The sequence below is a fragment of the Cyanistes caeruleus genome, chromosome 3, assembly GCF_971803275.1.
Source record: "Cyanistes caeruleus chromosome 3, bCyaCae1.hap1.1, whole genome shotgun sequence".
NCBI classification, from domain to species: Eukaryota; Metazoa; Chordata; class Aves; order Passeriformes; family Paridae; genus Cyanistes; species Cyanistes caeruleus.
Genome location: NC_141703.1, coordinates 120,942,789 through 120,957,600, shown reverse-complemented (window position 1 = coordinate 120,957,600; position 14,812 = coordinate 120,942,789). Strand labels below are relative to the sequence as shown.

At 52.2% G+C, this 14,812-nt stretch overlaps 1 protein-coding gene across 8 annotated transcripts; it reads right to left on the bottom strand.

The window, feature by feature from the left end:
* Positions 1–6,215: 6,215 nt before the first annotated feature.
* On the bottom strand, positions 6,216–14,794 carry LOC147654517 (uncharacterized). Of its 8 annotated transcripts, XR_015285305.1 has the most exons (14): positions 14,058–14,792; positions 13,676–13,760; positions 12,740–12,931; positions 11,797–11,854; positions 11,675–11,718; positions 11,515–11,580; positions 11,252–11,331; positions 10,991–11,165; positions 10,061–10,123; positions 9,939–9,982; positions 9,805–9,849; positions 8,892–8,935; positions 8,625–8,739; positions 6,216–7,870 (listed from the first exon to the last, which is right to left on the bottom strand). XR_015285305.1 is itself a non-coding variant. In XM_086883784.1 (3 exons), the coding sequence occupies exons 1-3, from the start codon at positions 14,590–14,592 to the stop codon at positions 12,826–12,828; spliced, it is 726 nt and encodes a 241-aa protein (XP_086739910.1). In that variant the 5' UTR covers positions 14,593–14,792; the 3' UTR covers positions 11,865–12,825. The 8 variants fall into 8 exon arrangements, 1 of the variants encoding a protein (XP_086739910.1); XR_015285303.1 differs by having other exon boundaries at positions 8,608–8,739; positions 10,061–11,165; XR_015285301.1 differs by having other exon boundaries at positions 10,061–11,165.
* Between the last annotated feature and the right edge of the window lie 18 nt (positions 14,795–14,812).

Sequence of the window (14,812 nt, the reverse complement as noted above, 5' to 3'; positions counted from 1 at the left end):
TAACCCTAACCCTAACCCTAACCCTAACCCTAACCCTAACCCTAACCCTTAACCCTAACCCTAACCCTAACCCTAACCCTAACCCTAACCCTAACCCTAACCCTAACCCTAACCCTAACCCTAACCCTAACCCTAACCCTAACCCTAACCCTAACCCTAACCCTAACCCTAACCCTAACCCTAACCCTAACCCTAACCCTAACCCTAACCCCTAACCCTAACCCTAACCCTAACCCTAACCCTAACCCTAACCCTAACCCTAACCCTAACCCTAACCCTAACCCTAACCCTAACCCTAACCCTAACCCTAACCCTAACCCTAACCCTAACCCTAACCCTAACCCTAACCCTAACCCTAACCCTAACCCTAACCCTAACCCTAACCCTAACCCTAACCCTAACCCTAACCCTAACCCTAACCCTAACCCTAACCCTAACCCTAACCCTAACCCTAACCCTAACCCTAACCCTAACCCTAACCCTAACCCTAACCCTAACCCTAACCCTAACCCTAACCCTAACCCTAACCCTAACCCTAACCCTAACCCTAACCCTAACCCTAACCCTAACCCTAACCCTAACCCTAACCCTAACCCTAACCCTAACCCTAACCCTAACCCTAACCCTAACCCTAACCCTAACCCTAACCCTAACCCTAACCCTAACCCTAACCCTAACCCTAACCCTAACCCTAACCTAACCCTAACCCTAACCCTAACCCTAACCCTAACCCTAACCCTAACCCTAACCCTAACCCTAACCCTAACCCTAACCCTAACCCTAACCCTAACCCTAACCCTAACCCTAACCCTAACCCTAACCTAACCCTAACCCTAACCCTAACCCTAACCCTAACCCTAACCCTAACCCTAACCCTAACCCCTAACCCTAACCCTAACCCTAACCCTAACCCTAACCCTAACCCCTAACCCTAACCCTAACCCTAACCCTAACCCTAACCCTAACCCTAACCCTAACCCTAACCCTAACCCTAACCCTAACCCTAACCCTAACCCTAACCCTAACCCTAACCCTAACCCTAACCCTAACCCTAACCCTAACCCTAACCCTAACCCTAACCCTAACCCTAACCCTAACCCTAACCCTAACCCTAACCCTAACCCTAACCCTAACCCTAACCCTAACCCTAACCCTAACCCTAACCCTAACCCTAACCCTAACCCTAACCCTAACCCTAACCCTAACCCTAACCCTAACCCTAACCCTAACCCTAACCCTAACCCTAACCCTAACCCTAACCCTAACCCTAACCCTAACCCTAACCCTAACCCTAACCCTAACCCTAACCCTAACCCTAACCCTAACCCTAACCCTAACCCTAACCCTAACCCTAACCCTAACCCTAACCCTAACCCTAACCCTAACCCTAACCCTAACCCTAACCCTAACCCTAACCCTAACCCTAACCCTAACCCTAACCCTAACCCTAACCCTAACCCTAACCCTAACCCTAACCCTAACCCTAACCCTAACCCTAACCCTAACCCTAACCCTAACCCTAACCCTAACCCTAACCCTAACCCTAACCCTAACCCTAACCCTAACCCTAACCCTAACCCTAACCCTAACCCTAACCCTAACCCTAACCCTAACCCTAACCCTAACCCTAACCCTAACCCTAACCCTAACCCTAACCCTAACCCTAACCCTAACCCTAACCCTAACCCTAACCCTAACCCTAACCCTAACCCTAACCCTAACCCTAACCCTAACCCTAACCCTAACCCTAACCCTAACCCTAACCCTAACCCTAACCCTAACCCTAACCCTAACCCTAACCCTAACCCTAACCCTAACCCTAACCCTAACCCTAACCCTAACCCTAACCCTAACCCTAACCCTAACCCTAACCCTAACCCTAACCCTAACCCTAACCCTAACCCTAACCCTAACCCTAACCCTAACCCTAACCCTAACCCTAACCCTAACCCTAACCCTAACCCTAACCCTAACCCTAACCCTAACCCTAACCCTAACCCTAACCCTAACCCTAACCCTAACCCTAACCCTAACCCTAACCCTAACCCTAACCCTAACCCTAACCCTAACCCTAACCCTAACCCTAACCCTAACCCTAACCCTAACCCTAACCCTAACCCTAACCCTAACCCTAACCCTAACCCTAACCCTAACCCTAACCCTAACCCTAACCCTAACCCTAACCCTAACCCTAACCCTAACCCTAACCCTAACCCTAACCCTAACCCTAACCCTAACCCTAACCCTAACCCTAACCCTAACCCTAACCCTAACCCTAACCCTAACCCTAACCCTAACCCTAACCCTAACCCTAACCCTAACCCTAACCCTAACCCTAACCCTAACCCTAACCCTAACCCTAACCCTAACCCTAACCCTAACCCTAACCCTAACCCTAACCCTAACCCTAACCCTAACCCTAACCCTAACCCTAACCCTAACCCTAACCCTAACCCTAACCCTAACCCTAACCCTAACCCTAACCCTAACCCTAACCCTAACCCTAACCCTAACCCTAACCCTAACCCTAACCCTAACCCTAACCCTAACCCTAACCCTAACCCTAACCCTAACCCTAACCCTAACCCTAACCCTAAACCCTAACCCTAACCCTAACCCTAACCCTAACCCTAACCCTAACCCTAACCCTAACCCTAACCCTAACCCTAACCCTAACCCTAACCCTAACCCTAACCCTAATCTAGAACCTGATCTAGAACCTGATCTAGAACCCTGACCTAGAACCCTGACCTAGAACCCTGACCTAGAACCCTGACCTAGAACCATAACCTGGAACTTGAGCCTGGAATTGCAAGCTGGAACTCGAGTCTGGAGCTGTAGCTTTGAATTTCAGATTAAATATGGCGGCTGCTAAGTATTTCCGGCAAAAACATGGCGGCGGCCATCAATTTCCGGTTCAAAATGGCTGCGCCCTGTATTTCCGGCAAAAACATGGCCGCCCCCATGTATTTCCGGTTCAAAATGGCCGCGCCCTGTATTTCCGGCAAAAACATGGCCGCCCCCATGTATTTCCGGCAAAAACATGGCGGCGCTCATCTATTTCCGGCAAAAACATGGCCGCGCCCATCAATTTCCGGTTCAAAATGGCCGCGCCCTGTATTTCCGGCAAAAACATGGCCGCCCCCATGTATTTCCGGTTTAAAATGGCCGCGCCCTGTATTTCCGGCAAAAACATGGGGGCGCCCATGTGTTTCCGGCAAAAACATGGCGGCGCCCTATATTTCCGGTTCAAAATGGCCGCGCCCTATATTTCCGGGAAAAACATGGCTGCGCCCTATATTTCCGGTTGAAAATGGCCGCGCCCATGTGGTTATGCATAATTGTAGTGTCGTGCTTGTGTGTAGCTTTGAAACGGGGCGCCGAGAAGCGCGAGAAAAACGGCACCGAATGACGCGCTGCCGCGCGGCATTCGGTGCCGTTTTTCTCGCGCTTCTTGGCGCCGGGATTTGGGATTCTCGATTTGATTTTTTTCCGGGACAAAATGGCGCCGCGCATGCGCCGTGGGGGCTTCCGGGCGGGTGCCGTCGCGCCGGTGACGCGCTTCCGGTCAAGATGGCGGCGCCCGTGCCGGGGGGTTTACCGGAGCCGCGCGGCCGCGGGAGCGCCCCGCGCCGACCCGGAACTGGCTGGCGCGCGCCGGAGGGTCGTTCCGGGTCGGCGCGGGGCGCTCCCGCGGCCGCGCGGCGCTTGGGGGTGTGACGGTGATCGAGATTGTTTGGGCGGCTTTCGGGAGGGGTTTTTTGGCGTGGGGGTTCGGCGGGATGTGTGCGGGGTGTCGTGCTTGTGTTACTTTGTCGTTTTGTCGTGTTTCTGGACCTATTTTATTAAAAATGTTAATGTTTATATTTTTTTACAAAAATGGCGGCTGTGTGATGTCATCGGGGCGGAGCGCCTTGACGGGCAGGCGGGGGGGCGGTGTCGGGGGGCGGGGCGGCGTGACGGACGGCTCGGGGGCGGTACCGCTGGGCGGGACGGGGAGGAGGGCACTTCCGGGCGGTTGCCGTGGTGCTGGTGACGCACTTCCGGGCAAGATGGCGGCGCCCGTGCCGGGAGTTTTACCGGCCCCGCCCGGCCGCGGGAGCGCCCCGCGCCGACCCGGAACGACCCTCCGGCGCGCTGGCGCGCGCCGGAGGGTCGTTCCGGGTCGGCGCGGGGCGCTCCCGCGGCCGGGCGGGGCTTGGGGGGGCGATGGTCATCGAGATTGTTTCCGCGGCTTCGGGACGGGTTTTTTGGCGTGGCGGGGTCGGCGGGCTGTGTGCGGGGTGTGGTGATTGTGTTACCGTGTCGTTTTATCGTGTTTTTGTATGTATTTTATTAAAAATGTTAATGTTGATATTTTTTCATAAAATGGCGGCCGTCTGATGTCATGGGGGCCGGGCGGCGTGGCGGGCGGCTCGGGGGCGGTGCCGGGGGGCGGGGAGGCGTGATGGGCGGCTCGGGGGCGGTGCCGGGGGGCGGGGCTCGGTGACGGACATGCGCGGGGCGGTCCCGAGGGGCGGGGCCGCGTGATGGACGGCGCAGGGGCGGGGCCGGGGTCGCGGGGCGGGGCCGCGTGACGGACGGCGCGGGGGTGGTGCTGGGGGCGGGGCTGCGGGGCGGGGCCGCGTGATGGACGGCGTGGGGGCGGTTCCGGGGGGCGGTGCCGGGGCGGCGTGATCGACGGTTCTGGGGCGGTCCCGAGGGGCGGAGCGGCGCCGGGGGGTGGTGTGGCCTGATGGGCAGCTCGGGGGCTGTGCTGGCATTGAGGGGTGGTGTTTTGGTGGGTTTTGTGTTGATTGGGGGGGCTCCTGTTGTTGCTGGTGTGTTGGGAGTGGGGGTGCTGGGCTGGGGGGCTGTGTTTGGGGCTGGGGTGTGCTTGAGGGGTGGGGGTATGGGATGGAGTGGTGTGCATAGGGGGGGTGGGTGCTTGGGGATGGAGTGGTGTGCATAGGGGGGGTGGGTGCTTGGGGATGGGGGGGTGCATAGGGGGGGTGGGTGCTTGGGGCTGGGTGGGTGCGTAGGGGGGTGAGTTCTAGGGGATGGGGTGTGCATAGTGAGGGTGAGTGCTTGGGGATGGGGGGTGTGCAGGAGGGGTGGGTGAAGGGCTTGGGTGAGTGCTAGGGGAGGGTCAGTGGTGTGCCAGGAGTGAGTGAGGGTGGGATAGGGGTGGGGACTATGTATAGTGTAGGTGGGAGGGGGTGGAGCCCCCTATATAGTATATATACTATAAAGAAAAAGAATAAAAACTATAAGTCTGGTGCAGCAGTAGAAGGTTTTGTGCTCCCGGGGAGTAAGTGGTATGTATTTTATAATTTTTATTTAAATTGTTTTTTTACTCCCCGGGAGCACAAAAGGTTCTACTGCTGCTTTTTCTAAGTTTAACTTTGAAGCTAGAAAGCAAAACAAGAAGTTAGAGAGGAGAGAAAAGACTTAAAGTTTGAGGGAAAGAAAATAGAGAGAGTGAAGAGAAACAAAGTCAGAGTCACAGAGAAAAGGGAAAGAGAGGGGGAGCAAAAAGAAACTAAGTCCAAGTCAGAGTCACAGAGAAAAGGGAAAGAGAGGGGGAGCAAAAAGAAACTAAGTCCAAGTCAGAGTCACAGAGAAAATGGAAAGAGAGGGGGAGCAAAAAGAAACTAAGTCCAAGTCCAAGTCCAAGTCCAAGTCCAAGTCCGAGAGAAAAGGGAAACAGAGTCAAAGTGAAAAGAAAGAGAGGGACAGTGGAGAGAAACCAACTCTACTTCCTTTCCATCTAACTCAGAGGCAGAGAGAAAGGAAACAGAGACAATTCCTGTTCACTGTAACTCGGAGTTACGGTGGAAAGGAATAGATTCCAGTTTCTTTCTGTCTAACTCGGAGCTAGAGAGGAAGGAAACAGAGTTGGAGAGAAAAGAAACCGAGGGAGAGTGGAGAGAAACCGACTCTGTTTCTTTTCTGTCTAACTCAGAGGCAGAGAGAAAGGAAACTGAGACAATTCCTGTTCACCGTAACTCGGAGTTACGGTGGAAAGGAAGCAAGTCCAGTTGCTTTCTGTCTAACTCGGAGCTAGAGGGAAAGGAAACAGAGTTGGAGAGAAAAAAAACAGAAAAATAGAGTGAGCAACAGTGACAGAGACTTAGAGAAAGTTAGAAAGAGATTGAAAAGCAAGAAATAGAACGAAAATAATGACTACACCACACCAAAAACACAAGAGCCGGGGGGGGGAGGGGGGAGGGGGATGAAAGTTTATTCACCTTTATTTACTGAATTTATTTACACTACAGCAAAACACAGAGAAACTGGAGACAAATACATTACAATACAATCCATGTACACACTGAAAAATTCCTAATTCACATACAGAGTAATACAGCAAAACACAGCAGCAAATGCAAATACAGAACAATACAAGCCAAATATGTATTAACAGAATATAACTATTTCTACAGTTCTGAAAAGGTCAATACATGCTGTTTCATTATTACTGCTATGCCAAACCACAAGGAGCACACAGAAAACACAATACTCATTCGCCACAGAAGCCGGCTTCAGCTCGCACACATACTCACCTTCACTCTCCTCTCCACCACCCCGTTATAAGCCTGCTGTCAGTGGTCCTCGGGAACGTGGTTCCCGGGAGCCTGAAAACCAGCCTGCCTGACGAAAACCTCGGTCCGGGGCCGGTCCGTGCCCAAACTTTGGCGATGACTGTCGCCTCGCAGACCGGCCGGGACCGAGGAAAAAAAACCCCAGCTGGGAGGGAAAAAAAAAAAACCCCCCCAGCTGGGGATTTTTTATTCTAAATTTAAAAGTGAATTGCAAGTCCTGAAAAGCAAAAGCCATACATACGAGGTTAGAACCACTCGACACAAACACACACCCCCCTCCTACCCCACGGGAACTCGGTTCCCGGGGGGCCTCCAATTCAGCCTGCCTGACGAAAACCTCGGTCCGGGGCCGGTCCGTGCCCAAACTTTGGCGATGACTGTCGCCTCGCAGACCGGCCGGGACCGAGGAAAAAAAACCCCAGCTGGGAGGGAAAAAAAAAAACCCCCCCAGCTGGGGATTTTTTATTCTAAATTTAAAAGTGAATTGCAAGTCCTGAAAAGCAAAAGCCATACATACGAGGTTAGAACCACTCGACACAAACACACACCCCCCTCCTACCCCACGGGAACTCAGTTCCCGGGGGGCCTCCAATTCAGCCTGCCTGACGAAAACCTCGGTCCGGGGCCGGTCCGTGCCCAAACTTTGGCGATGACTGTCGCCTCGCAGACCGGCCGGGACCGAGGAAAAAAAACCCCAGCTGGGAGGGAAAAAAAAAAAACCCCCCCAGCTGGGGATTTTTTATTCTAAATTTAAAAGTGAATTGCAAGTCCTGAAAAGCAAAAGCCATACATACGAGGTTAGAACCACTCGACACAAACACACACCCCCCTCCTACCCCACGGGAACTCGGTTCCCGGGGGGCCTCCAATTCAGCCTGCCTGACGAAAACCTCGGTCCGGGGCCAGTCCGTGCCCAAACTTTGGCGATGACTGTCGCCTCGCAGACCAGCCGGGACCGAGGAAAAAAAACCCCAGCTGGGAGGGAAAAAAAAAAAACCCCCCCAGCTGGGGATTTTTTATTCTAAATTTAAAAGTGAATAGTAATTCCTGAAAAGCAAAAGCCATACATACAAGGTTAGAACCACTCGACACACATGCACACAAGCAGACCCTGACCCACCAACTCTCACAGACAGACACACTCTGACACGCAGCAGGAGACTAACTCGCACAGTGACCGCAACCCTTATTTGAATCACTCTGCTGAACAAAATGCCCTGAGATATCTTCTCACTGCTGCTTCTCAACATAAAACGGTAGATCCTCAGAAAATAGGCATCAGAGACCTGCAAGACAACACAAGGTGGTCAGTGAGGAATTCTACGGTAGCTATGACTCAGCCACCCTCTAGGCCCACATATTTTCTACACAAAAACCTGATAGAAAAAAGGACCTGTAACCTTTTATAATTGTTCCACCTAACTCTAACTATGTGCCAGGGCAGGGCAGCTCCAAACCAATGCAGTTAAAGTTAAGTTAAGTTACAGAGGCAGGCACAATGCAGTTAAAGTTAAGTTAAGTTACAGAGGCAGGCACAATGCAGTTAAAGTTAAGTTAAGTTACAGAGGCAGGCACAATGCAGTTAAAGTTAAGTTAACTTACAGAGGCAGGCACAATGCAGTTAAAGTTAAGTTAACTTACAGAGGCAGGCACAATGCAGTTAAAGTTAAGTTAACTTACAGAGGCAGGCACAATGCAGTTAAAGTTAAGTTAAGTTACAGAGGCAGGCACAATGCAGTTAAGGTAACTTAAGTTACAGAGGCAGGCACAATGCAGTTAAGTTAAGTTACAGAGGCAGGCACAATGCAGTTAAGTTAAGTTACAGAGGCAGGCACAATGCAGTTAAGTTAAGTTACAGAGGCAGGCACAATGCAGTTAAGGTAACTTAACTTACAGAGGCAGGCACAATGCAGTTAAGGTAAGTTAAGTTACAGAGGCAGGCACAATGCAGTTAAGTTAAGTTACAGAGGCAGGCACAATGCAGTTAGTTTTACAGAGGCAGGCACAATGCAGTTAGTTTTACAGAGGCAGGCACGGTACAAGGCAGTCGCAGGCGATGTCTGCCGGGTGAACGTGGCGATAGCTGCGGATGCGAAGGCCGGTTCCTCGGACGAAAAAATCCACGACGACGTCGAGAGGCTGAGATGGCTGATGACTTGAAACACGAGAGAACGACAACATGGATTGGAACTGCCCTGCCCGGCAAAAGCTCTGGGGAGCTTGCAAAGAAACCCTCTCCTTTGCCTTCAGAGGGGCCTATCCCACTAGAGCCCTGTCCTCTAACTTAACTTCAAAATGCCAACTCACCTGCTCATCTCTGCTCCTTGCCGTGCTCGGGGCAACGCCGAATCCTGCAAAGACAGAGAAGAAAAAAGCACTCTGAGTTACTGTCACAATGCACAAGGTGGAATTCCCGATGTGGTTCCTTTATTCCATCTGGGACTACAAAAGCTTGTCAGCCAACCAGGGACTGAAACAGAAGAAAAACCACTCAGTCCCACCTCTCGTACCCAAAGATCCCCTGTAAAGTTCTGAAGACAGAGCCCTCAAACGAGCGTGGGGTGCTTTGCCCTGAGGCATGTGCTGTTTTTAACAAATTCGAGTCACCTCCCTTGCTTTCTAGACACTGCTCACCGGCGTGGCAGGCTAGGGGCGGCTGAGGCGAAACGTCTTTCCCCTGATAATGACTGCACGATAAACCTGCAACCCCTTCTGTCTCTCAGAATCCTGTCCGTGACACCGATTCGTGTCAGGATCTACAAGGTGGGATTTGTGATGTGATTCTCTCATTCTATCTTAGAGAACTAAAGATTAGCAGCAAACCAGGGACTTTAAACAGAAAAACCTCTCAGTCCCACTTCTCATACTCAAAGATCCCCTGTAAAGTTCTGAAGACAGAGCCCTCAAATGAGTGTGGGGTGCTTTGCCCTGAGGCATGTGCTATTTTTAAAAAATTCGAGTCACCTCCCTTGCTTTCTAGACACTGCTCACCGGCGTGGCAGGCTAGGGGCGGCTGAGGCGAAACGTCTTTCTTCTGATAATGACTGCACGATAAACCTGCAACCCCTTCTGTCTCTCAGAATCCTGTCCGTGACACCGATGTGTGTCAGGATCCGCAAGGTGGGATCTGTGATGTGGTTCTTTCATTCTATCTTAGAGAACTAAAGACTAGCAGCAAACCAGGGACTTAAACACCAAAACACACAGAGCTTGCACCCACCTGTCCTCCAGTATCCTTGGCTGGGATACCTTGCAAGTAGACCACCTAAAATAAAAAAAACAAGGGATAAAAGTTATAGCAGAAACTGAGACCCCAGCAAGAACAACTGCTTCTCTCCACCAACCAAGGCTCACCTTCGCAATGCTTCACCTTCTCTGCTGCTATCCGGCTTTACTTCCTAGAAATAAAGACAAAGAGCAGAGCTGTAACACAGTGACCGGTTCCAGCCCCGCTGCAAAGAAAAACCGTGACTGACCTTCTCAGGGGGACCCCCATCATCTGGAATAGCTGCTCTGCCACGACGTCAAACCGTCTGCATCTGAAAGAAAGTTAGGAAAAAAGTCAAAGTGCTGCAGGGTAACTTCACAGCTCCAAACACCTTCTGCCAACATAAGAATACCACCTAGACTCCAACTACAGCCCGTACGACAAGTCTCCAATTACAAGTGCCCGGGACTTGTCCTTAAACGCCTACAACCGGGCTGGGCAGCAGGGCAGAGCAGCTCCGGACCGAATACCCCCAGACACCCGTGACACGTGAGACGAGGGAGTGTCTCCCTGAGTGAAAACTCCCTGAGACAAGAAAGTCCTCACGAGGACCGAGAGAATGCTGAACGAGATGACCGAGGAGGGACCCGAGGCGAGCCTGCCGGGCTCGGATGACCCTGGAGGAAAAAGACGCTAACGGAACAACTATTTTCCAAGAACCGCAGAGACGGATGCCCGAGAATCCTGTGGCTGGAAGCCTCTGCCTGCCTTTGAATCGGCACAAGTCCTTATCCACTGTAAAGAGACATTGCTGCATATAGCTGTTGACACAGCTGAGAACGAGACCTAAAAAGATCACGTGCTTCTGAAGACAGATGCGATTCTGACATGTGTCCGACCTCCCGAATCGAAGCTTCGCCGGCGTCGGGCCGAGGAACGCAAAGATGGGAGATGAACGGAAGGACCCCAGGGTTTCTCATAAGCCCCTGGGAGGGCTAAGGCAAGAGACACATTACACGAGATGCACAGAAGGCACAGAAGACACAGAAGGCACGCGAGACAAGTGACAACACACCCTGAGACTGCTCTGCCCTGCCCGCCTCAGCATTGCGAACCAAAGTGAGGCTTTCCCTCACTGGGGCCTATGGGGTCATTTCCAGAACCTCCCCATCCCCAAAGCTCACTCAAAAACCCAAACCGATCTCAGTCCCGACCGCCGCCCTGCTTTGATCCCCTCTGCGGGCTCCACTTATCTCTCAGAGGGCTGAAGATGTGAGTCACAGCAAGAGGCCGCTCGGGAGCCAAACAAAGCCACCTCGCTGTCTGTGAAGTTCTTCTCTCACCAGGCTGTTGTCTCAGACAAGTATCATCACCTATGATAAAGAAAACCAAATATAAGTGCACAATCTTAGTGGCATATTCACCAATTTCACTGCAAAAAAACCCAACTCCTACTCACCGTCTCTTAGGAACTCCCGGGTCCTCCGGCCACACATTTCGGCCACGCTCCGAGGCGGATGCCGTCGTCGCAGGGTACGCCTAGGATAAACGGAGAGGAGGCGATGTAGCGTCACTGAAAGTTGAGCGCGCCCTCGCCGCTCCTTCCAACGCCCCCGACTCGCCGTGACTCCTCGGCCACGCCTAAAGGGTACCAGGACCGCACCGACACGTGGACGACGTCGAGGCTTCGTCACGGACTCAGTAATATTTGCTGGGGCTCACCAGAGAAGCAAACCGGGTCTCTTGGCAGGTCAGTGAGGGGGCCTCAGCACAGCATCACGAGGCAGCCTAAAACACACCAACAAGCAGGGATGCTTGGAGTTGCACCAGAAACTGACACCCCAGCAAGAACAACTGCTTCTCTCCACCAACCAAGGCTCACCTTCCACCTGCTTCGCCTTCCCCGCTGCTTTCCGGCTTTACTTCCTAGAAATAAAGACAAAGAGCAGAGCTGTAACACAGTGACCGGTTCCAGCCCCGCTGCAAAGAAAAACCGTGACTGACCTTCTCAGGGGGACCCCCATCATCTGGGATGCAGCGCTCTGCCATGAGGTCAATCCGCCTGCATGTGAAAGAAAGTTAGGAAAAAAGTCAAAGTGCTGCAGGGTAACTTCAGAGTTCCAGACACCTGCTGCCAACATAAGAATACTACCTAGACTCCAACTACAGCCCGTATTACAAATCTCCAATTACAAGTGCCCGGGACTTGTCCTTAAACACCTACAACCAGGCTGGGCGGCAGGGCAGAGCAGCTCCGGACCAAATACCCCCAGACACCCGTGACACATGAGACGAGGGGACGTGACAGGGAGAGAAAACTCTCTGAGACAAGAAAGTCCTCACGAGGACCGAGAGAATGCTGAACGAGATGACCGAGGAGGGACCCCAGGCGAGCCTGCCGGGCTCGGATGGCCCTGGAGGAAAAAGATGCTAATGGAACAACTATTTTCCAAGAACCGCAGAGACGGATGCCCGAGAATCCTGTGGCTGGAAGCCTCTGCCTGCCTTTGAATCGGCACAAGTCCTTATCCGCTGGAAAGAAACACTGCTGCATATAGCTGTTGACACAGCTGAGAACGAGACCTAAGGAAACATCCGATCGCGTGCTTCTAAAGACAGATACGATTCTGACGCCTGTCCGAACTCCCGCATAGAAGCTTCGCCGGAGTCGGGCCGAGGAACGCAAAGATGGGAGATGAACGGAAGGACCTGGGGTTTCTCATAAGCTCCTGGGAGGGCTAAGACAAGAGATATGTTACACGAGATGTACAGAAGATACAGAAAGCACAAGAGACAAGTGACAACACACCCTGGGACTGCTCAGCCCTGCCCGCCTCAGCATTGTTAGCTAAAGTGAGCCTTTCCCGCACTGTGGCCCCAGAGGCCATGTCTCAAACCTTCCCCCCCGCATAGCTGACTCAAAACCCCTAACCGGTGAGAATCCTACCCCACCGCCCTGTTTTTATCCCCTCTGTGACCACAGCCCTCGTCTTATCTCTCTGAAGTGAATCTGTGCGAGGGGACGATCCGCTGCTAAGGAAAGCTGCTGCGGGGGCGGTTCCCTTTTGTGTTACGATGAATCTGCTGAGAGAATCTGAAGTATCGCACTTGATATGACCTAGAACTTCGGGAAATTCTCCTAAAAAAAAAAAAAAAAGCCAAGAAGAAGAGTCATTATAAAAGCATCTTATTGCCCCTGAACCCCCAACACAAAACCATGAACTTAAATACTCCCTGTATTCAATATTGTTTTCTTCGCGGTGTTTTCAAAACTTCTGCTGCTTCAAATGCCTGAAAAGATGCCTGCTCTTAGCAGGCTGAAGCAAATTGAAAGAGCCTCTCCACTGAAATGAGAGAGGAGCTCTTTACCCCTGCTGATTCCCCTGGAAGGAATAATGCCCCTTAGCACAGCCTGGGGTTAATATACCCCTAATTGGGCCCACCTCTTTTTCCCACGATGCCTGGGAAAGGGGAGGCGGCAAATCCCAGCGGGTATAAAGGCCCTCAGAGGGACCGTAGCTGTTTGGCTCCTCTGAGTTAAATTTGAGGTAAGGAGCTCTGCGTAGAAGAAAACTCTTTGCGAAAAAACAATGTTTTCTTTTCTGCTACAATTACTCAGGACAATGGAGCAAAGGAACAAAAAAAAGGTAAGAAGAAAAACTTTGTGTTTCAGCAGTGTTGCCAGCTAAGTTGGATAATTTATGGACTTCCATAATTATTTTTCAGTGATTACTAAGTAGCACTCCACCTGTGATTAATTAGGGTGGAGAAGAATAGTATTGATTTGAATGGTGTCTCATAGGGACCTTTAATCAGGGCTGTCTACATTCTAAATGAAAATAAGAAAAAGAATGGTCTCCCAGGTGGCATTACCATTACATACCTGCTGGCCTCGCTCCCGTCGCAGATATTTGGTGCCGGGGTGTGGGTAGAAGTGCCCTGAAATGCAGCTTTAAACCCTTGAAATGCTGGAAAAGGCAACGCTTAAAATGAGCAAATGGGACACCTAACTCCATTTAAACAAATACAGTGGTAAATAAATGGCTTCTCCCCTTTAATTTAAACCCCTCAGATATTGGGGAAAAGAGTGGTTTTCCTCACTTGAAATCTCTCTGGTGATGGAAAAGGGGGCATTTTGCCCTTAATTCAGATCCATAAGGAAGCATCATCCATGCTTTCCCGTTCCACTTAAAGTGGGAAAAAATAGAAAATGGGCAGTCTCTGTCAGTTGATACCTCTAACAGCACAGAAAAAGCACAGTTTACCTCCAGTTGAGACTATTAAAATTGCAGGGGAAGTGGATTCCTCTTCAATTTGAACACAGGCAATTGTGGAAAAGGAAGCTTTTTCCCTCAGCTTAAACCCCTTTTTTCCTGATAACCCATCCCTTTTTTGGGGCTCTGAAGAGGAAGTGGTGAGGTAGAAGAGGAAAGTTGAAAACTGTCGCTGTTTCGCGTTGTCGGGGAGAGTTGTTGGCGTAGCGGATACTGACGAGATCTGTGCCGGTGTTAGCAGCGGGGCGGAGACAGGCGGGGGCCGTGTGCCGGCGTTGGGAGGCTTCGGTGGGGCACGCGGGGACGTGAAGACGCAGGGCGGGGACTGGACGGTGGCTGGGCTGGGCGGTGGCAGAGGCGACGCGGGTGTCAGCAGTTGTAGAGCCGGTGTCCCGTCCCCTTTTCTCCCCCTCCGTGGCTTGAGAGGCCGGTACGAAGGGCGGTAGAAAAGCTGGGGCTGCGGGCGGGCACGGGGCAGCCGTGGGTAGCGGCAGGAGCATCGGCGATAGAAGCGGTGACTGCGCATGCGTGGATGACGTCAGCGCCGTAGGGCAGCATGGGGGAGTGGTGGACGGCAGCGCGAATTTCGGGTCGGCCCGCACCGCACAGAATAGTGTCGCTGGGCGGCGGCGGGGCCGGCGGCCCCACGGGCGCCGGGAAAGCGGAGCCCGCGGGGCACCAAGGCGGCGCGGACGGCGCGGAGGGGGTGTAGGGGAGCTGAGCTGCGGGAACCGCGATGCCGAGCG